This window comes from Phoxinus phoxinus, assembly GCF_949152265.1.
Source record: "Phoxinus phoxinus genome assembly, chromosome: 3".
NCBI lineage: Eukaryota > Metazoa > Chordata > Actinopteri > Cypriniformes > Leuciscidae > Phoxinus > Phoxinus phoxinus.
The window spans coordinates 3,214,641-3,237,535 of NC_136878.1; the positions used below are offsets into that span (position 1 = coordinate 3,214,641).

The 22,895-nt window shown below is 44.8% G+C and overlaps 2 protein-coding genes across 7 annotated transcripts in view; both read right to left on the reverse strand.

Moving 5' to 3' along the window:
- Positions 1–246: 246 nt before the first annotated feature.
- asgr1c.1 (asialoglycoprotein receptor 1c, tandem duplicate 1) overlaps positions 247–22,895 on the reverse strand; it is a 47,122-nt gene continuing 24,473 nt past the window's right edge. Inside the window, exons 3-18 of one of the 6 annotated variants that reach the window (XM_079607221.1) lie at positions 22,366–22,446; positions 15,688–15,849; positions 14,123–14,215; positions 12,682–12,762; positions 12,493–12,591; positions 12,242–12,334; positions 11,407–11,487; positions 11,219–11,317; positions 10,984–11,076; positions 10,149–10,229; positions 9,960–10,058; positions 9,720–9,812; positions 9,425–9,484; positions 4,367–4,518; positions 4,176–4,285; positions 247–2,487 (exon numbers count right to left, since the gene is read on the reverse strand). In XM_079607221.1, the coding sequence (XP_079463347.1) occupies positions 2,349–2,487; positions 4,176–4,285; positions 4,367–4,518; positions 9,425–9,484; positions 9,720–9,812; positions 9,960–10,058; positions 10,149–10,229; positions 10,984–11,076; positions 11,219–11,317; positions 11,407–11,487; positions 12,242–12,334; positions 12,493–12,591; positions 12,682–12,762; positions 14,123–14,215; positions 15,688–15,849; positions 22,366–22,446 (1,616 nt within the window). In that variant the 3' untranslated portion in view covers positions 247–2,348. Of the gene's footprint in view, positions 2,488–4,175; positions 4,304–4,366; positions 4,519–9,424; positions 9,485–9,719; positions 9,813–9,959; positions 10,059–10,148; positions 10,230–10,983; positions 11,077–11,218; positions 11,318–11,406; positions 11,488–12,241; positions 12,335–12,492; positions 12,592–12,681; positions 12,763–14,122; positions 14,216–15,687; positions 15,850–22,365; positions 22,447–22,895 lie in introns of those variants that run through there. The other 5 variants (XR_013796885.1, XM_079607220.1, XM_079607219.1 and 2 more) reach the window with 5 other exon arrangements.
- On the reverse strand, positions 16,090–18,549 carry LOC306995797 (uncharacterized protein; the record flags this gene model as incomplete). Its single annotated transcript, XM_079607698.1, has 2 exons — positions 16,090–16,582; positions 16,636–18,549. One exon carries the CDS (start codon positions 18,547–18,549, stop codon positions 16,729–16,731), a length of 1,821 nt encoding a protein of 606 aa, XP_079463824.1. The 3' UTR covers positions 16,090–16,582; positions 16,636–16,728.

The window sequence follows — 22,895 nt, forward strand, 5'->3', positions numbered from 1 at the left end:
TCTACAGAGGAATTTACATTTACTTTATGAATTAAGAATAGAGTCTGGTATATAGTTTAATGTGTGTTTTGGACAGTTTTATAATGTATGATTTTTTGGATATAATCGTTGGTTTAATATGTAGCCATACTGTATATATGTGGTTAATGCTCATCATAGTTTCCCTAAATGGGACAAAAAAGTCTGAGTCTGGGTCATAATACTCATATTTCTTAACCTCTAATCTGAATACTGGAGAAATATCATAGCATCCCTCCAACAGAGATTTCGGTTTCTTGAGATTGGGCCCTTAAGAACAGGACAACAGAAAAACAGATAACTACTTAATTTTTTTATTTGAATTTAAATGGTAATTAAACACAAAAAAGCAAGAGAGGATTTACAGGGTTTGCTTTCTCTGTCTTTACACAGTTTAATACATCTAATACCGTTCAAAGTACTGAACTAGAGAGTGTTTCAAATGTTGTCATCTTGATGGCACCTGTTGTAGATTTCCACAATGCGGAAAATGCTGATGGAATGGTAGAACCCACAATGCAATTTTCTGTATAATGCTGTATTTCTCGCGGTGTTTTCACCCTCTGCCGCCTCATATGAGGACATTAATGCATGAACTTCAGCTCCAGAGCCCCTCTGAGAGTCACTTCATCAGCATTTCACCACTTCATTTGAGAAAAACGATCGTCATATCATAAACAAACAGAAACTCCAAAGTCTTCATAGCAACCTGTCCAATAGTACAGTAGAATTTAGCTGTCTCAATGTATTAAAGGGCACCTATTATGGAATTTTGAAATTTACCTTTCATGTAGTGTGTAACATAGATCTAGGTGAACAAAAACATCCTGCAAAGTTTGAAATATGAAAGTGCACCGTATATAAAGTTATTGTCTTTCAAAAGTAAGAGTCGACTCGGAGTCATTTTTATGAATCGTTAGACGACCGAAGCTTTTTCTCTGACTAGATGACGTCAACTTGTCAAGTTATTTGAATACGATACGCCCACTTATTGCGCTCCAAGGCCAGCAGGGAAACATCATGGCGAAGAGACGCTGTGTTCTGAAGTGCGGCTCAAAAGCCAACTTTTCTGCCCAAGGAGGAGCATTTGAAGACTAAGTGGCTACACTTCATATATAACTATACCACAGAAGTATAGTCCGAGTCTTGTGCTTTGTTCGCGCCATTTTGAAGACGATTGCTTTACCAACTTAAATGCAATCAAACTTGGATTCGCGAGACGGCTGATATTGAAGGAAGGTTCATTTCTAAGTGTATTTGCATCAGCTTCCTCCTCCATATCACAACCTGTAAGTGTTATTAATAATTGTTGCTTTTATGTTTTATGTAGCATGCTTAATTATTATTTTGTTTGTTGTGTAAGCACCGTTTAGCTTCTAGGTCTTCAATGGCAATTGTATTGAGATATGTGAAGTGTTTGTCGTTGTTTTCGGAGTTGTCTTAAAGAATAGAGTAATACCTCGTAGTAACGTAACTGCATTTTTTTTTTTTTGTAAAAACGTTATGTTTATGCATCGGGCTAACGCAAACAAAGACTGATTGTGCTTTTACAATATGAACTCTGGGCTATGCTCGCTAACATAACATTAAATTCTTTATCTTATTTTTAGTTTTTTACTACAAACTACAAAGCAGTGGACTATAATCATTATTATAACACGATTTAATTGATAAAAGCATCATTGTACTCCGTGTTAAACAATGTATTATCTCTGTAAACACTGCTGAGTCATCTGACCAATCGCAGATTAGCGTCGCGCAAAGGAGGGGTTTGGAAAAATGAGTCGTTGAACGAATCATTTGGGAGTCGGTGAGCAAATCAGGTAAAAATAAATGCATATTATACGAAAACAAAAGTGTTTTTTGACATTGCATGCACGTAAAACTGTTGTTGGGGACTCCCTAAACAACATTAGGAACATTTTAAAAGTCATAATAGGTGCCCTTTAAGAATACTAACACTAATAATAATAATAAATTATTATTAAAATAATTTTTAAGGAATAATCAAAAAATTCTCTTTCATGTTGTGCAGCACTTTGTTTGACGGTTTTTTATTTTATTTAATATGATTAAAAGATACATTAAATTAATGTTTTATGCCTTCATTTTTGAATTGCCAGGAAATTTCTGGAAAAAAAACATAGAAATAATTAGTTTTTTTAATTAATAATTAGTTTTTATGAATTCAATTAATTAGACATGCTTTTTGATTATTAAAATGTAATCAAACCATTAAAATGAAATCCAGAAAAATGACAATGGAACAAATAGAATAATATGAAAATATTCCATAGGGCCCTACACCACAGCTCTTTTCAGATTCAGAATTACACTCTGCAAATGAATCTAATTTTATTAGAGCAGTGGCTGTCATTTAGTTTCACATATGCAATCTGCCCACAGTCCTCTCCTTCCTCTCCCAGACCGTGTTCTTTCCAGTCATCCGGCTGCCCGGGAGACCAGCGCCTGTGAATAATGACAACCAACAAATGTCACACCATCGCATCTGCATATACACTATAACAACTTTATGGCATCCCATCCGATCTAAAGTTCATTTCATATATGCATTTAATCCCAACACCACTACCAACAACAAATATTTAAACAGATGACATTTTTGTTTAATGCAAGCATTTTTGTTTCTTCTTGACAAGCAAAAGCTTGAAATACATCATCTTGAAATATAACTGCTTCCTTTCCTATTCATGATTATAATGAGCAATATTTGGAAAACGGAAAACTTTGACACCACGATCGACCTTATTTTTAACATAAAAGTTGACTTGAATGTGTGAGGCTTCCGATGTCTGGCTTTATCTTTACAAACTATTATGCTTGATATTGCAAACTGGTATTTGTTATTATCACATTATTTTAAATTATCATAATCGTAAACACATTGATTTCTAGTTCAAATAGTTTTACCATGTGTGGTACTTTGTTTTTGTTTGTTTTTTAGAACATATAACCAAACATGTCAGATGTAAAAAAGAAAGAAAGAAAAAATACAGAAAAACATTGTATAAGTTCTTCATTTTAGATATATATTAACAATTTAAAATGTAGTTGGAAACTATGTTTTTTTTCCAAACCACTTGACTTTATGAAGACAACAAGCAAATATAATAAATTAATTATAAAAAATAAAAAAAATTATCACCATCCAATGAGAATCACCAAAACATCACATCAGCATCTACCAGATTAAAGGGGCTATATGTAAGTATTTTCATGTATTAATTGCAATTATTGAGGCAAACATCTCTCACATAATCAGATGCTTTCTGAACTGCTGTTTTGTTTTCTCACCGTTGTAATTTTTGTGTGTGTTTAATGTGTTATTGAGAGGAAAGAGCAGCACATATTCACATGTTCATCTAAACGTCGCTCTCAGCAGTGGACGGCGTCGGGATGTTCATTAACAGTAAATCACTGCTAAGGTATTTCCAACTTTTTACTGTTAAACAACAAATTTAAAAAAGCTTCTCCTTGAGTATATTGAGGCCTTGAATCACGTTCTCTTGTACGTTACGTGAGCACGAGTGTGAGAACGAGCAACAAGTGCTGCTGCAGTTCACTTCACGGCCACCGGTGTTATCGCTAATAACAAGAGTTTCTCAATTCTACATAGCATCTTTAATCTTAATTAATTTTTTTTATATTTTGTTCATTTCTTTTTGTTATTTTTAAAATCTTCCAAAAAAAAAAAGGATACCGTAGGACATTCCCAAAATAAATTACTAATGGTTTCAGGGGCATCTCTACAAAAAAAAAACATCTTCCACATTAACTGTAATTATATACCTTAGTGAATTGTCAAGAGCCACAGGTATTATTATTATTATTATTATTATTATTATTGACTCTCAAAGGGATGGTAGCCATTGACTTGCATTATATAAATCACCAAGGACTACGGTGTTAGCTTAAAAAATCTTCACAGAAAATCAATTTACGCCATGGAATATAATGTGGATATTAGATCATATTTAGGGATAAACATGTAAATGTAATGCCATCTTGTGAGGCCAAAATTTGGTACTAAGCCTCTAAAAGGTATATGTATATGATTCAAATGTACATTTTAATGCATGCAATTTGCTAAAAAATATTTTTGTGAATCAAAGTGAATAATGCCTGAATCAGCTCACTCTTTGTTCATAGTGTAAGGAGTGTCATCCACCCATCTCCACTGGCCCGTGGTCTGATCCGTTAGACCGATCCAGTAGTGCTCGGATATGGCATGTGTGCGCAGAAATGCCTAGGGGGAAGATAGAAACTAATTTAAAATAAAAAAAGTAAAATCAAAATAATGCTATGCGGATCCATGAACGTTACACACCCACTCCTCGTCATCCTCTTCTATTTTGAGGAGTGACGCGCCCTGTGCTTTGCAGTAATCTCGTGCCTCAGTCCAGCTGAGCTCATTAATGGAGAACAAGAAACAGCTGCTTTTGTACGATATCCAGCCAGATTTACAGGTTACAGGAACATCTGCATGAGAGAGAGAGAGAGAGAGAGAGAGAGAGAGAGAGAGAGAGAGAGAGAGAGAGAGAGAGAGAGAGAGAGAGAGAGAGAGAGAGAGAGAGAGAGAAAAGATGCAAAATAAGAGCAGATTTAAAGGGTCAGTTCACCCGAAAATGAAAAAGTTCACCATTAAAAACTCAAACATGTCATTCCAAACCCGTAAGACTTTCATTCATCTGTTTCTCGTCACCTTGTTTGCACTTGTGTATATATACCCTGTCTGTTTCAGTGTTTGTCACAGAGTCCTTGTTTAATGTCCCCACACTTCCGTTCCTGTTGCTGCCTGTTCTTATCTGTGTTCTTGTTTCTGGATTGCTATTTGGTTTTTGACCCTTGCCTGGACTGGATTGTGAGTACGGATTACCCCTCAAATAAATACTGCGCCTGGACCTTACCTTCTCCTTGAGTGTGGATCGTGACAGAAGGACTCCGTCATGCAAGGATCCAGCGGTATGTTTTTTAATGTCTCTTCCCCAGCCACCGAGCGGGAGAGGAGACAATTTTTTGAGGGGACCCGGTTGGTCAGATTTCGCGGGACCCGTGGAGGCCGCAGTGGAGGAGGTGGTCGAGAGGAATCCCGACACCATTCTCCATTCTGGCCCCTCTTCGACCCTAGGCTGGTGATGTCCAGTCCAGAGCTCCATCCGCCGCGGTTTCTGTCCAGCCCAGAGCCTGCACATCGGCATCCAAAACGGAGGAGGAAGACCTCCAGTTTCCCCAAAGACCCTGAGTTCGTCCTCGAGCAACCCGCTGTCGTCCCGGAGGCCGTCCCCTCCGAGCAGCCCGCTGTCGTCCCGGAGGCCGCCCCCTCCGAGCAGGCCACAGTCATCCCTGAGATCGGCTCGGAGCAGACCACCATCAGTCCTGCCATGGCCAAGAGAGCGGTCTTCCTCCTTTATGCAGTGGTGGTACTGCATGCGTGGAGGAGGCACAGGATGTCTCCCGATCCAGAGACCGTCCACGTCACGTCTGCCGATCCAGAGACTGTCCACGTCGTCACTTCTGCCGATCCAGAGACTGTCCACGTCACGTCTGCCGATGCAGAGACGGTTCCTGTGCCGGAGGCTGTTCCCATCAGTCCTGTCATGGCAAAGAAGGCAGTCTTCCTTTTTTATGCAGTAGCAGTACTGCGTGCTTGGAGGAGACACAGCAGGTCTGCCGATCCAGAGGAGCTTCACGTCACGCTTGCCAATCCGGTGTCTGTTCCTGTGCCTGAGCCGGTGTCTGTTCCTGCGCCGGTGGTGTCTGTTCCAGTTCCTGAGCCAGTGGTGTCTGTTGCTGTTGCAGTTCCTGAGCCGGTGGTGTCTGTTGCTGTTGCAGTTCCTGAGCCAGTGGTGTCTGTTGCTGTTCCTGAGCCGGTGGTGTCTGTTGCTGTTGCAGTTCCTGAGCCGGTGGTGTCTGTTGCTGTTGCAGTTCCTGAGCCGGTGGTGTCCGTTGCAGTTCCTGAGCCGGTGGTGTCTGTTGCTGTTGCAGTTCCTGAGCCGGTGGTGTCTGTTGCTGTTGCAGTTCCTGAGCCAGTGGTGTCTGTTGCTGTTCCTGAGCCGGTGGTGTCTGTTGCTGTTGCAGTTCCTGAGCCGGTGGTGTCTGTTGCTGTTGCAGTTCCTGAGCCAGTGGTGTCTGTTGCTGTTCCTGAGCCGGTGGTGTCTGTTGCTGTTGCAGTTCCTGAGCCGGTGGTGTCTGTTGCTGTTGCAGTTCCTGAGCCGGTGGTGTCTGTTGCTGTTGCAGTTCCTGAGCCGGTGGTGTCCGTTGCAGTTCCTGAGCCGGTGGTGTCCGTTGCAGTTCCTGAGCCGGTGGTGTCCGTTGCAGTTCCTGAGCCGGTGGTGTCCGTTGCAGTTCCTGAGCCGGTGGTGTCCGTTGCAGTTCCTGAGCCGGTGGCGTCTGTTGCAGTTCCTGAGCCGGTGGTGTCTGTTGCAGTTCCTGAGCCAGGGTCTGTTCCTGTTCCGCCTTGGTCTTCACCGCCATGGCCGCCCGAGTGGTCGTCTTCACCCTGGTCGTCTCCGCCATGGCCGCCCGAGTGGTCGTCTTCACCCTGGTCTTCTCAGCCGTGGCCGCCCGAGGGGTCTTCTCCGCCGTGGCCGCCCGAGGGGTCTTCACCGCCGTGGCCGCCGGAGGAGTCTTCACCGCCGTGGCCGCCGGAGGAGTCTTCACTGCCGTGGCCATCAGAGGGGTCGTCTTCGTCCTGGTCGCCGCCCGAGGGGTCTTCACCGCCGTGGCCGCCCGAGGAGTCTTCACCGCCGTGGCCGCCGGAGGAGTCTTCACCGCCGTGGCCGCCGGAGGAGTCTTCACCGCCGTGGCCGCCGGAGGAGTCTTCACCGCCGTGGCCGCCGGAGGAGTCTTCACCGCCGTGGCCGCCCGAGGGGTCTTCACTGCCGTGGCCATCAGAGGGGTCGTCTTCGTCCTGGTCGCCGCCCGAGGGGTCTTCACCGCTGTGGCCGCCCGAGGGGTCTTCACCGCTGTGGCCGCCCGAGGGGTCTTCACCGCCGTGGCCGCCCGAGGGGTCTTCACCGCCGTGGCCGCCCGAGGGGTCGTCTCCGCCCTGGCCACCCGATGGACTGTCTGCTTTGCCCTGGCCGCCCGATGGACTGTCAGTTTCGCCCTGGCCGCCGCTTAAGCCGTTCTCCCTTGTTCCTGTCCCCCTCCATGGACCTGGCCCCCCATCCCACCCCCTGATCCTCCACCTTTCCACCTCCCGCCTGGACTCTTGTTTTGTTTGTTTCTTGTGGTCTTGAAGCGTCTGGTAGCCGCTCCGTAGAGGGGAGGTTATGTCACAGTGTCTGGTGGTTCCCTGGGTTTAACATTAGAGGTCTCAGTTTTCACGGTGTCTAGGCATTTTCACTACATTTCCCATAAGCCTGTCTGTCACTGATTGTTCATTTCCTTCAGCTGTTTCTCGTCACCTTGTTTGCACTTGTGTATATATACCCTGTCTGTTTCAGTGTTTGTCACGGAGTCCTTGTTTAATGTCCCGACACTTCCGTTCCTGTTGCTGCCTGTTCTTATCTGTGTTCTTGTTTCTGGATTGCTATTTGGTTTTTGACCCTTGCCTGGACTGGATTGTGAGTACGGATTACCCCTCAAATAAATACTGCGCCTGGACCTTACCTTCTCCTTGAGTGTGGATCGTGACACAAATTTGGATTTAGATTTATCAGACAATATATCAGTTATCGGCTTTTCAAATATAAAGAATTATCAGATATTGTTGTCGGCCAAAATGTTAATATCGGCGCATCCCTAAAATTAATCCATGTGACTTCAGTGGTATAACCTCAATTTGATGAAGCGACACGAGTGCTTTTTTTTTGCTCAAAAAAACAGTTTACCGCTTTATTAACAAAATATTTATCTCCAGCACACATTCTCTCGTCAACAACACGCATGTGTTGTGGTGCTCTCATGCGTTCCAATAAAGAGTAAAAGTGTTACAAGTTTAGAAATACGTGAGGGTAATTAATGACAGGATTTTCATTTTTGGGTGAACTTTCCCTTCAACCACATAAAATAGCGCTACACTCTTATAAAGGTTTTTTATAGGCATCCAAGTAAGCAATAAGGTACGAGAGGCTGTGCTGTATCGTGAATAAGTCACGGCTGAAGGGCGTTCGCGGAGTGCCTGCAACCCCTTCAGCCGTGACTTATTCACAATAGCCTACAGCACTTGCCTCGAGTACCTTATTGCTTTTACAAAACGGTTACCACACAATACAACTATGAAAGCCGAAAATTATGTATCTATGGAACTTTCATGAAGTAAAATCACGAAAAGCCTTCCTTCCGCTGGAAAAAATAGTCCCTGACTGTAAACGGCAACAGAAGTTACATAGCCAACATTATTTCGCCAATAGATGGCGGCAAAGACTGTCTTTATGAGTGAGTCGGTCAGTAGAGAAGACTCAAACTTGTGATCACGGAGAAGGAAGACGACACTGACAGATGACTATGGGCACGGGAAAACCCCTTAACTGTTAAAAGGACAAGATATCGCAGCGGACATTCAAACTGATTTTTTTTATTATGAATATATAGGACTGACCTGAAGGAAAATGCTATATCTAACGTTACTGTAAATGTAGGAACACTCGCTCACTCGATCTCTCACAATACTCTACTATAGCTTCAGTGAACAATATCGATGAGATCAAACATGATCGTTGCTAAGAGTGGTTTCTAGGGGTGTTGTGTAGTGATACACAAGTAGTGTAGTGTAGTGATGTAGTGAACAGTTGGGTGAAGCGGTCATAGCCGTGTTTTATCGTGAATAAAACACAGCTATTGACCAATCAGAATCAAGGATTGGAACTAACCGTTTTATAAGGTTCCACAAAGAACTTTAAAGGTTCTCTAAGCGATCCTGGGTGACGTCACTTCTTGTTAACGTTCGAACTATTGTCAAACAAAACGGAGGCTAGCTAGACCCTCCCTCCTCCTCATCCGCGCACTAACCCCCCAAACCCCACCCCCAAATCCTTCTTGTCGGTTATTGGCTGGAACACTGTTTGTTATGTTTCGTGGTGCGGGTAGCCCAGTTTGTTTTTGTTGCTGTTTGTGGAGCCTGGGGTGTCTACAGAGGCCATGTTTTTTTAGAGTGTGTTCAGGAGACAGACAGCTAGCGGATAGTGAGGAGATATTTGCTGTATGTGACAAAAAAATGTTTGGTCTAGAAAATGCGTGACATCGCTTAGAGCACCTTTAACATGCATGGAATCTTTCCATTCCACAAAAGGTTCTTCGTAGTGTGTCTTACAAATGGTCCTTCACATTTTCCAAAATGTTCACTGAAAGGTTCTTTGAGGAACTAAAAATGTTTCTTCTATAGCATCGCTGCGAAAACCTTCTTCTGGAAGCTTTATTGTTATGAGTGTGGATGCAGTACCTGCTGTTTTGTTTCTCATGTTAGATTTCAGATCCGTTAGTGCGTTCATGACTCTCTCCTCTAGAACACAAGAAAACACATCAGACCTGGTTAGACTTTCTGCAGTCAGTGTCCTGTGAATTTCATTTCAATCCAATTATTTCCAATGTGAAGAATAATGTCAGTATCAGCATGCAGGTCCATGAAATCAACAATTATGATTATGTTTCTGAAATCATGCTTAAAATAGATTCATTTGAGTACAATATTGCAATAACTGCATTATTGAGTATTGTGAATGCGATGTATAACTCACCAGAGAGCTGTTGTTTAGAGGACAGAGATGCGACAGATGAAGTGAGATCTGACACTGAACTCTTCAGGACACTCAATGAGCTCGACAGAGACTCTTAAACACGAGATGAGACATAAATATGATATCTCAGCAATGTCTTTTCAGTGATGTTTTTATTGAGACGGGCTTGAATTATATTATGCAAGCCTAACGTCATATCATACAAACTTTTATTAAATTTTTTTGATGTTTCTGACTCACCGAAGTCCCGTTGTTTGTTCTGTTGATCAGACTGTATGGAGGACTTCAAACTGTCCAGCGATCGTTCGGTTTCAGTCAGTTTCTGCTCCTGCGTTTTAACTGGGAGGAAAAAGGTTGCATTTAAAAGAATGATCTTCCTCAATACACAGATAATAAGAAATATGTGAGATTATTAAATGATTTTAACACCTGCATCATTCAGTTTGGATGTCAACATCGATACTGCAGAATTCAAACTGTCATTCAAACTCTTCATATCCTGCTGCCGCACTGTGGAAAAGTAGATTTTGCATTTAGAAGTTGAATATAGTAGACTTATGTAAGGGATGCACCGATATGAACATTTTGCCTGATACCGATAACCAATAATTCTTTACATTTGAAAGCCGATAAACTATATATTGGCCGATGAATCTAAATACTTTGATAGCCTGAATACTAAAGGCTCGCCATTAAAAGCACGTCAACATAAATCAAACATATATAGCCTAGTTTGAACCATAGACTGTGCATTTATATTGCATGGACGGAGAAAGCACCGACAAACTATCACAAAATGCTGCGAATGCTCAAGTGAACCCATAGACGCGCTTAACACGCTCGTTGCGCTGAAACACTGGCGAACAAGAATTCACAACATTCTTTTACAGTCGTGTTCTTATTAATATCATGAAACTTATATAACAGATTTGTGCTGTACTTAACTATCTTTCTTTTCGAAGTGATTCCAATCATTCAAAACCATCATGGCGAACAGCGCATCTCTTAACTGAAGTATAGGATAAATTATCTATTATTTATCGGCTTTGATATATCTGTCTAATTTTCTTATCGGATTGATAACGACAATGTAAAAAATTACCATTTATCAGCCAATATCCCTAAATAGTAGCATATTGACTTACTGGTAAATACTTTAGTTTTGGTGTCCTTTGGGGGTATCAAACGCCCCACTCCATAATTCACGGCCTGATTGTTGTGTAATGGTGTGCCGTATTGCACATGTAATGTAGTGTCTACTCACTGGTGACTGATAGTTGAGAAGAAAGCGATGAGACAGATGAAGTGAGATCTGACACTGAACTCTTCAGGACACTCATTGAGCTCGACAGAGACTCTTAAACACGAGACAAAAGACATAAATATGATATCTCAGCAATGTCTTTTCAGTGATGTTTTTATTGAGACGGGCTTGAATTATATTATGCAAGCCTAACGTCATACAAACTTTCTTTTTTTTTAAAGAGTTTCTGACTCACCGAAGTCCCGTTGTTTGTTCTGTTGATCAGACTGTATGGAGGACTTCAAACTGTCCAGCGATCGTTCGGTTTCAGTCTGTTTCTGCTCCTGCGTTTTAACTGGAGGAAAAAGGTTGCATTTAAAAGAATGATCTTCCTCAATACACAGATAATAAGAAATATGTGAGATTATTACATGATTTTAACACCTGCATCATTCAGTTTTGATGTCAACATTGATACTGCAGAATTCAAACTGTCATTCAAACTCTTCATATCCTGCTGCCGCACTGTGGAAAAGAAGTAGATTTTGCATTTAGAAGTTGAATATAGTAGACTTATGTAATAGGGATGCACCGATATGAACATTTTGCCTGATACCGATAACCAATAATTCTTTACATTTGAAAGCCGATAAACGATATATTGGCCGATGAATCTAAATACTTTGATAGCCTGAATACTAAAGGCTCGCCATTAAAAGCACTTCAACATAAATCAAACATATATAGCCTAGTTTGAACCATAGACTGTGCATTTATATTGCATGGACGGAGAAAGCACCGACAAACTATCACAAAATGCTGCGAATGCTCAAGTGAACCCATAGACGCGCTTAACACGCTCGTTGCGCTGAAACACTGGCGAACAAGAATTCACAACATTATTTTACAGTCGTGTTCTTATTAATATCATGAAGCTTATATAACAGATTTGTGCTGCACTTAACTATATTTCTTTTTGAAGTGATTCCAATCATTCAAAACCATCATGGCGAACAGCACATCTCTTAACTGAAGTATAGGCTAAATTATCTATTATTTATCGGCTTTGATATATCTGTCTAATTTTCTTATCGGATTGATAACGACAATATAAAAAATTACCATTTATCAGCCAATATCCCTAAATAGTAGCATATTGCTTTACTGCTAAATACTTTAGTTTTGGTGTCCTTTGGGGGTTTTAAACGCCCCACTCCATAATTCACGGCCTGATTGTTGTGTAATGGAGTGCTGCACATGTAATGTAGTGTCTACTCACTGGTGACTGATAGTTGAGAAGAAAGTGATGAGACAGATGAAGTGAGATCTGACACTGAACTCTTCAGGACACTCAATGAGCTCGACAGAGACTCTTAAACACGAGACAAAAGCCATAAATATGATATCTCAGCAATGTCGTTTCAGTGATGTTTTTATTGAGACGGGCTTGAATTATATTATGCAAGCCTAACGTCATACAAACTTTTTTTTTTTTTTTAGTTTTTTTAAGTTTTAGAGTTTCTGACTCACCGAAGTCCTGTTGTTTGTTCTGTTGATCAGACTGTGTGGAGGACTTCAAACTGTCCAGCGATCGTTCGGTTTCAGTCTGTTTCTGCTCCAGCGTTTTGACTGGGAGAAAAAAGGTAGGAGTTAAAAGATTTCTCTTCCTCAATACACAGATAATAAGAAATATGTGAGATTATTAAATGATTTTAACACCTGCATCATTCAGTTTGGATGTCAACACCGATACTGCAGAATTCAAACTGTCATTCAAACTCTTCATATCCTGCTGCCGCACTGTGGAAAAGAAGTAGATGTTGCATTTAGATGTTAAATATAGTAGACTTATGTAATGACCTGTTGACTTATTGCTAAATACTTTTGTTTTGGTGTCCTTTGGGGGTTTCAAACGCCTCACTCCATAATTCACGCCCTGATTGCAGTGTAATGGAGTGCTGCACATCAGGGTCGGATTAAGAGTTCAGAGGCCCCTGGGCACAATGAGGGGCGCAGAGGCCCCCCCCCTCTTAACTTAATATACAAATGAAATAAACATATTTATTTTTCCAGCAACAGTATGTGTATTTAACAGCATTGAAGAAAGTCATTAAATGATATGAAATATGAAAATAAAACACAACATAGACTTCACTGTATAAATTGTACATTGATTCTTATTAAAGCTAATATTAAAGTTCTCAGTCAAGAGTGAGGGATTTGCTCTTTGTATTTTGTTGTTTTATTAACAGGGAAATTTTTAATTGTCATCATTTAGCCTACTCTCTCAAGCCGTTTCAAACCCAAATATGTCTCCCTCTTCTGTTGAAAATAAAAGTTATTTGGAAGAATGTGGGTAACCAAACAGTTGATGTTTTTTTCCTACTATGGTCAATGGGGACCAGCAACCGCCCGGTTAGCCACACTCCTCAAAATATCTTCTTTTGTGTTCAGCACAAGAAAGAAATTAATACATGTATGGAACAACATTAGAGTGAGTGAGTAAATAATGACATAATTTTTATTTTTGGGTAACTATCCCTTTAAGGACAAGCGGCAGCATGTTTACTATTAGGGCTACTGTCTCTTTAAGATCTGCCCGCGACGAGTCTAATATACACGCATTTGACAAGCAGATTTTTTTTCTTATTTTTTTCTACTGTTCTTTCACTTTAGACATAACCAACTTTGTTATTGTAAACCTTGTGTGTATTTGACAGTATTAGAGCAATAAGACTCGAAAGATAACTTAGTCCAGTAACAGGCGCTGTTATACAGGCTTTTAGTGCATGTGCGCGTCGGGGTGTAACGTTATTGCGCTCAGAAAAGCGCCCGTTAGAACAGCTCACCAGCAGCGAATGACATGTTTAACCGGCAAGGCTTTAAAGCACATGCAACTAATTAATTTTTATGAACTACAGTGTCCCGTTCCTCTGCATTTCATGTGAATATACGTCGCGCTGTACAGCATGTTGAGACGGAGGCGCCAGAACTGCAAACTGATAGAATGCACGATACTACGATATTTCTTCAAAAGCAGATCGTGGAGACATTTTAATCATAATAGATGTCCTTAGATGTCCTGGGCCCCTGGGCAATTGCCCAGTTGCCCTAATGGTTAATCCGGCCCTGCTGCACATGTAATGTAGTGTCTACTCACTGGTGACTGATAGTTGAGAAGAAAGCGATGAGACAGATGAAGTGAGATCTGACACTGAACTCTTCAGGACACTCAATGAGCTCGACAGAGACTCTTAAACACGAGACAAAAGCCATAAATACAATACATTACAATCACTGTAATGGCTTAGTGAATGAGAAAGTATAAAAATACATAATCAACATCTGCTCATATCAGTTTTGTCTTAGAAAAGAACTTAGCATACTATGGAAACTTGTTTCCGCCACAGAATAAAACATTTTTAAGATAATTGCAATTCTGTCAGAATTAAAAGTCAATTCTGACTTTATATCTCACAATTGCATGTTATAAGGTCATAATTGCGAGATACTGGATAAACATGCAATTGTGAGAAAAAAAGTCAGAATTGTGAGATAAAAAGTCGCAATTATCTTTCAAAATGTTTTGTTCTGTGGTGGAAACAAGGTTGCGTACTGTGTTCATTAAACATCTGATTATGCATGAGTATTTTTATTTTTACAGCATTTAACCTTTGTAAAAAGGTGCAGTAAGTGATTTCTGAGAAACTGCTTATAACGGTATTTGAAATCAACAAACACACCCTTCCGTTTATTGCTCCGCCCCCAAAATGCACGAGCAGCACGCAATGCAAGAGTGGGTGTCTCTTTATCATAGCTGAAGCAAAGCATTATTGCAGATGGAGCAGAAACAACGCAACCTCGGCATCCATTTTCAGGCCTTCCTGCTCTCTAACCTCTCTAATATTAACGCAGGTCCTAAAGCTCTTGTCTGATCATAACCCTTCTTTTTCCAGTGATATTCCTCTGAGTTTTTATCTTTTTTAATGTCTCTCAGCCATCTCTCTGTCTACAGTCTTTCTTCAAATCCCCCTATTGCTGATTGGCTCCCTCTCTCTCCTCCCCATTATGAGTGGACACGCCCCCTACTGCTGATTGGCTCTCTCTTTCTCTCCTCCCCCAATATGATGGGACACACCCCCTACTGCTGATTGGCTCTCTCTTTCTCTCCTCCCCCATTATGCACGGACACGCCCCCTACTGCTGATTGGCCCGCTCTCTCCTACCCCGTTATTAGTAGACACACCCCCTACAAGTGTGTTGTGGTGCTCTGTATGATCTACTTTTAGCAGCGTTTCTCAGAAATTGCTTACTTTACCTAAAATGTTGCTTAATAAAAATATTAATATTCATGTTAGTTCACAGTGAATCAACTAATGTTAACATTAGTTAACCAATGTTAACAATGATTAATGTTAACTAAGATTAATAAATGCATAGACAAGACATATTGTTCATTGATAGTTCATGCTAACATTTCTTTGTACTTTATGCACTTCATCAAACTTTAAATATTAATATTTTCCCCTATATCATTCCTTGCTATTTAAATTCTTGGAAATATATTCAGTGTTAATGTCTCCAATAAGAAAACATGCTGAGATTTGAATGTGGCCCAAAGTATCATAACCAGATACAGTTAATGTTATACGAGATATTTTAAAAGAGAACATAACAATAAAATTACATGTTCACTACAGTACATATAAGAAATTGAAATCTCACCCAGCTTTTGTTGGTTTTCCTCTTGTTTGGATGTGATTGAAGAGGCAAGATTGGTCATCAAGGTCTCAATATTATTTTCTTGAGGTTTGGCTGAAGTTTGATTGGAACTATGAATGTCCATCCAACTCTCCAGCACTGAGAATGTTCTTTGTTGATGAAAAACTGTGAACGAAAACGTACTCGGTTACTAACGTAACCTCGGTTCTCTCTAGGAGAGGGAACGAGTACTGCGTCGAAGAACGCTACGGGAAAGATATTTCTTTGTCGAGATTGAAGCCAAAAATTAATCCTTAATTTTGTAATATTGTAAAACGCTTTTCTGAAGCATACAACCTAGGCGGAGCAATACAGCTCACCCATTGGCTGCTCTGCCAGAAAAGCACAGCCTATGCGAGGCCAGGACGCTGACCAATGAGGGCGCTCCGCGCCCTTCTGCGTCACCTCCCGCCCAAACAGGCGTGGCCTAGGCCTATAAATACGAGCATAGCTGTCTAACACGCCGATTTTCGTCAATGAAGCGACGCAGCGTGGACACGCACGGCATGAGACGCAGTACTCGTTCCCTCTCCTAGAGAGAACCGAGGTTACGTTAGTAACCGAGTACGTTCTCTTACGTAGAGTTCTCTCGTACTGCGTCGAAGAACGCTACGGGAACCCTATGCAAACCGCCGTGCGTGTTCTTGGATCGACACAGACACCTAAGGGCGCGCGCGCCCTGGTATACAAGCGCCTACCCCAAGAAGTATAGGGAGAGCGGCTAAAATAGCATCATCCCTTATAATAGTGCCTCTTAAGGCATAATAGCATATATATGTAAATATAGATATATATGAAGGGTAATAGCATGCTCATGGGACACATTGTCAGTGAGTGATGCTTAAAACATTGAAGTGACCTGGGCCGCAGCGCGGGGCAGGAACACTTATACATATTAGACATTGAAGTGACCTGGGCCGCAGCGCGGGGCAGGAGCACTTGTACATATTACCATTGAAGTGACCTGGGCCGCAGTGCGGGGCAGGAACACTTATACATAGTCTTCTAGACCGAGAGCAGTTTAGCCTGCAACGCAGGAACCTCTAGGTTATAGAACCTAATAAATGTAGACGGGGAGGCCCAGCCTGCCGCCATACAGATATCTTGTAACGAGATTCCGCTATACCAAGCCCATGAGGAGGCCATGCCTCTCGTGGAATGTGCTCTGATGCCCAAAGGGCATTCCAAGCCTCTAGATGCGTAGGCTAGCGCAATGGCGTCCACTACCCATCGAGACAGACTCTGTTTCGTTGCGGCTCGTCCCTTGGAGCGCCCGCTGAACGAAACGAAGAGCTGCTCCGTCTGTCGAAAAACAGCGGAGCGGGACACGTAAGCTCTTAATGCCCTGACCGGGCAAAGGGAGCTATTTCCGTCCTCTGAGGCCGGCAGGGCCGACAGGGAGATGACCTGAGCCCTGAACGGTGTGTTGAGGGACTTAGGCACGTACCCATGCTTCGGTTTCAATACGACTATAGAGTCGTTTGGCCCGAACTCCATACAAGAAGCTCTCACTGAGAGCGCTTGCAAGTCTCCCACACGCTTCACTGAAGCGAGAGCCAAAAGAAACACGGTCTTGAGAGACAGGTGTTTCATGTCAACTGAGTGAATAGGCTCGAAAGGGGCCCCTTTCATAGCGTTCAACACTGTAGAAAGGTCCCAAACGGGGACTGAAGGAGGCCTTGGAGGGTTTAACCTCCTGGCGCCTCTCAGGAAGCGGACCACCAGGTCGTTCCTGCCTAGTGAACGGCCAAGCGTTGGATTAACGAACGCTGATATGGCAGCCACATAGACTTTGAGCGTGGATGGGGTTCTTCCCTTATCCAATAGCTCTTGCAAGAAGGAGAGAATCTCCGGTTCTCCACACTGAAGTGGTGACAGACCTTGATCTGAACACCATCCAGAGAACACCGACCATTTGGAAGCGTAGAGCCGTCTAGTAGACGGAGCCCTAGCTTGTTCGATCGTGTCTAACACTCCTCTTGGGAGGTTAGCGGGTACCCGTTTATGGCCCATACGTGTAGGGACCAAAGCTCGGGGTGAGGATGCAGAATCGAGCCCTTGGCCTGTGAGAGGAGGTCTCTCCTCACTGGAATCGGCCACGGGGCAGTACTTTTCAGTCGCATCAAAGCTGGGAACCAGGTCTGATTCGTCCAGAATGGAGCAACTAGCAGTACTGAGCATCCGCTCTCCTTGATACGCTCCAGCACTTGAGGCAGGAGTGAGACAGGAGGAAAAGCATAGAGCGGGCGGCGGGGCCAGACTCTGGCCAGCGCGTTCGCGCTCTTCGAAAAGAATTCTGGGCAATGAGCGTTTTCCTGGTTTGCAAACAGGTCTATTTCCGCTCTGCCGAACGTTTTCCACAGCAGACGCACTGTCTGTGTGTGTAGGGACCACTCTCCCGTGGGAACGTTGTTCCGTGAGAGTCTGTCCGGGCCTACGTTCAAGTGGCCTGGCACGTGCATTGCTCTTAACGAGCGCAGGTTGTGCTGGGCCCACACCAGTATGCGTTCCGCTAACCTGAATAGGTTCCGGGATCTCACGCCACCCTGGCGGTTTATGTAGGCTACTACCGACATGTTGTCCGAGCGGACCAGGACGTGGTGTCCTTTTATCCGGGGACAGAAGCGCCTCAGCGCAAAGTCCACTGCCATCATTTCCAGGCAGTTTATGTGCGGTAGTTCGGCTCGCTCTGACCACTGGCCAAAGAGCGGACTGCCGTCGAGCAGTGCTCCCCAGCCTGAGGTGGACGCGTCCGTGGACACCACCTTCAGGCTCGAGGAAGTCCCCAGGCTTACACCTGACCGGTACCAGTCTGACGCTCTCCATGGTGTCAGGGCTGAAATGCATTCCTGAGTGACCTTGAGGCGATAGCGACCGTGTAGCCATGCTCGGCGCGGTACGCGCGTTCTCAACCAGAACTGTAGTGGGCGCATGCGCAGCAGGCCCAACTGCAGCACTGTTGAGGCTGAGGCCATGAGGCCCAGCATTTTCTGAAATCTCCTGAGTGGCACTATGTGGCCGCTGAGGAAGGATTTCGCCATTTGCAGGGTATTTCGCCTGCGCTGTGATGACAGCTGTGCTGTCATAGACAGTGAGTTCAGATCCAGTCCTAAAAAGGAGATCCTTTGACTGGGAAACAGTGAACTTTTCTCCCAATTGACTCTCAGACCTAAGCACTCGAGGTGATCGAGTATTAGTGTCTTGTGGTGAGCGAGTTCTGACGGCGATTGAGCCAGAATTAGCCAATCGTCCAAATAGTTCAGAATTCGAACGCCCCGGAGTCTCAGGGGTGCCAGCGCCGCGTCCATGCACACTGTAAATGTACGAGGTGCTAGGGATAGGCCGAATGGCAGGACTGTGTACTGATATGCCCGGCCCTCGAAGGCGAATCTCAAAAATCGCCTGTGACGTGACGCAATTTGTATGTGAAAATACGCGTCTTTCAGATCTATTGCCATAAACCAGTCTCCTCGGCGAATTTGCGCGAGGATACTTCTGGTCGTGAGCATTCTGAACTTCCGCTTTGCAAGCGTTTTGTTCAGACGCCTTAGATCTAAAATGGGTCTGAGACCCCCGTCTTTCTTCGGTACCAGGAAATATCTGCTGTACAGGCCCCCTTCGCTCTGAGCTTGAGATAAAGGCTCTATGGCCCCTTTGCTCAATAGCTTCGCTATTTCGGCTCGAAGTAGATGTGCTACTTCTGTTTTTACCGTGGTTTCGACTTTTCCCGTGAAACGGGGAGGGCGTCGATAAAACTGTAGCGAATAGCCTCTTTTTATAGTCTCTAGCACCCATTCTGAAACCCCGGGTAGTCCTTCCCATGCATCTGCACGTGTGACTAGGGGTTGAATGTAATCTGGGCTCTGGTCGCGAAATGGCGGCGACACGAGAGCAACCATGTGCTGTGACATGGACGCCGTGGCGTCTGAGGCGGGGGACATGTTTAACACAGTATGCGTCCCGCGCGCGCTCGACTCTCTGAGTTGAGAGAGAGCACGCGGGGCGAGCCCTACGGGGCTCGTTATGTTTGTGAATAAACGTGGGCGCTTGGTGGCGGGCACATTTATAACACCGGGGACACTGTGTTTGTGTACTGACTGACCGTTCGTTAGTTTCGTTTTTACAGAAACCGCGGAACGTGCAGTGTGTAGTGGTTGTGGGCACTGGACAGTGGGCACGCTCACTACACGTAAAGCACAATCGGTGTGAGCCGATTTTATGTGTGCAAACCCTGTGTTGAACGGGGCTGTGCTTGTGTGAATGAATGGGCACTGGGTGGGCATTGCAGTTACACACATTACACCATCGGCCTTGGCCGGAACACCAGAAATTAAACTCTTTTTTAGATTTATCTGGGTCGCCGTGAAAACGGCGTTTGTGTGCAGGCAAACGGGCTTTACGGCCGGTTTGTTGGCTGCTGAGTACACTGGTACAAACGCGGAACTTAGGGCTGTACAAGCGGGAATCTTTGGTGGAAGTCCGGCCGCAGCGGGACCCGAACACCGTCTTTTTCCTAGCAGGGCTAGGATGGCGCCGAGGCCTCGGGCTTGATTGAGATCTTGGGCCGAGGACCACGCGGTGGCGGGCGGCGTCCGGCGGAGCGAGACCGTGGTCTCTCTCGGGCCTGTTGCTGCTGGGCCGGTGCGGCGGGCGCGGGGCGCTGCTGAGTTCGGGCAGGCGGCTGTTTAGGGCGGCCTGTTGCGGAACTGGAGCGCTTTGGCAGGAAAAGTCTCATGGCCTGCGAAGTTTTCTGTACCTCGGCGAATCGGTCCGCGAAGTCCTTCACGGAGGATCCGAAGAGGCCAGCCAGTGAAATGGGGGCGTCGAGAAACGCAGAGCGCTCGGATTCCGCCATTTCAGAGAGAGTCAGCCATAAATGTCTCTCGGAAACAGTAGCTGTGGCCATAATCCTGCCGATGGCGTGTGCGGCGGACTTTGTAGCGCAAAGAGCTAGGTCTGTGGCGCTACGCAAGTCCGGAACACTGATCGCGCCCGGGCCTTCCTCGTCTAGCTTGCAGAGGAGGTTGGCCTGGTGGATTTGGAGCACCGCCATGGTGTGCAGCGCCGATGCAGCTTGTCCGGCGGCGGAATACACGCGACCGTTCAGAGCTGACGACGTGCGGCAAGCTTTGGATGGTAGGACTCCCTTAGCCCGCCGTCCAGCAGAGGGTGGGCAAAGGTGAGTCGCTACCGCCTCCTCGACCGGAGGGAGAGCGTGGTAGCCTCTGTCTCGAGCACCGTCCACTACGGAGAATGCTGGCGAGGCAGAAGTACGTACTCTGGCTGAAAATGGCGCCTTCCACGATTTCGCTACCTCTTCGTGAAGCTCAGGAAGAAACGGTGCGTGTCTGGAGGGGGGCGCAGCGCGGTCTCCAGAGAGGAAGCGTCCATCCAGCCGGTTGAGTGCAGGTTGTTCGGGCGTCGACCAATCGAGGCCGAGGCTCGACACGGCCTGTGTGAGCAGACGCATCAGTTCCGCCTCGATGCTGATCTTCCCTCCTCTGCGCTCTCGAACAGCGGGGGAGGGGAGGTCCACGGAGCTCGCCCAACCCTCGCTCTCCGAAGCGAGAAGCGAACAGCAATCATCATCTCCCTCTGATACAGCTTGCTGGTCGTCTTCCATAACGGACAAAGCGGCGTGCTGCGGCTGTTGTCCGTCGGTGAGCGACTCGAGCGAAACGTTGAGAGGAGCTAGCGGCGGCGGCGGCGAGCTCCTCGTGGAGGGAGGTTCCGGGACCCGCTGAGCACGGCGCTTTTTACGGCGCGGCGCTACAGGGGGCGGTTGAGCAGCTTCGGCGAAAGATGCAAGGCGAGTCCGCAGAGTCGCGATTGGCATCATGTCGCAGTGATGGCAGCCGCCATCACCGAGAGCGATAGCTGCATGTTCCTCGCCCAAGCAGGAAACACATAATTCGTGGTGGTCCCCGTCGATGAGCGCGGCTCGGCAGGAGCCGCAGGAAAAGCGAGACATCTTTAGAAAGACGCTCGTGCTCTTTTGTGAGGAAAAAGCGTGTGACGCGGTAGGCGAACACACACACAAAACACACACAAAACTGAAAGGATATATCCACGCCGGAGAAGCGCAGCAGGGAACGGCGGCTGAAGGCGGCGAAGACCAGCGGCTTCAGGTAAGGGCTCGTCCTGCTGAGGTGCTTGTATCCAAACGGCTGTGGCGGCTCGAATCAATCCAGCGATGTGTGCAGCTTCGTTGAATTTAAGAAAATCGGCGTGTTAGACAGCTATGCTCGTATTTATAGGCCTAGGCCACGCCTGTTTGGGCGGGAGGTGACGCAGAAGGGCGCGGAGCGCCCTCATTGGTCAGCGTCCTGGCCTCGCATAGGCTGTGCTTTTCTGGCAGAGCAGCCAATGGGTGAGCTGTATTGCTCCGCCTAGGTTGTATGCTTCAGAAAAGCGTTTTACAATATTACAAAATTAAGGATTAATTTTTGGCTTCAATCTCGACAAAGAAATATCTTTCCCGTAGCGTTCTTCGACGCAGTACGAGAGAACTCTACGTAAGAGAACAAAACTTTTTTTTGTAATTCGCATAATGAAAGGCTGTAAAAAAAATGTTTGCATTACTTTTTAAAATGCAAATATTTTACAACGCAACACTTTCAAAGTACGATGTTAACCACTCACGGATGACAGAAGTCAAGATGATGAAAATAATCATGCAGACTGTTCCTAGAAGCACAAAGATGCCAGTTTTTCTGCTACAACCTGCAGAAAACAACACACCATGAGAAATAACATTCTACTTTCTTTTATTTCTTTAAAGCAAGACAGCCTTTCTGTTCCTTAAACAGTAGTTCACGGCACTAGCAACACCAAGGTCATAGGTTCAATTCCCAGAGAAAACAAGAACTGATAAAAATGTCTATCTTGAATGCAATGTGGATAAGGGAATCTGTCAAATGCATGTGATTGTGATGTGCAATATGATCAGGAAAGTATTTTACGAAACACTTCACGCCTGCATCCATTCAGATGTTGCAGGATAAACTCCAAAGCTTAAAATCTAATTAGTAGTTTTACAACGGAAAGATTTTGTTAATAAACGCAAAGTTTTTCAGGGGAATGTGGCAATAATTTTTCCCTCGCATCTCATATTTTTTCAATCACCATGTTCCTTCAGGGCTCCGTATCTTTGTTCAAAATTTCCACAGTAG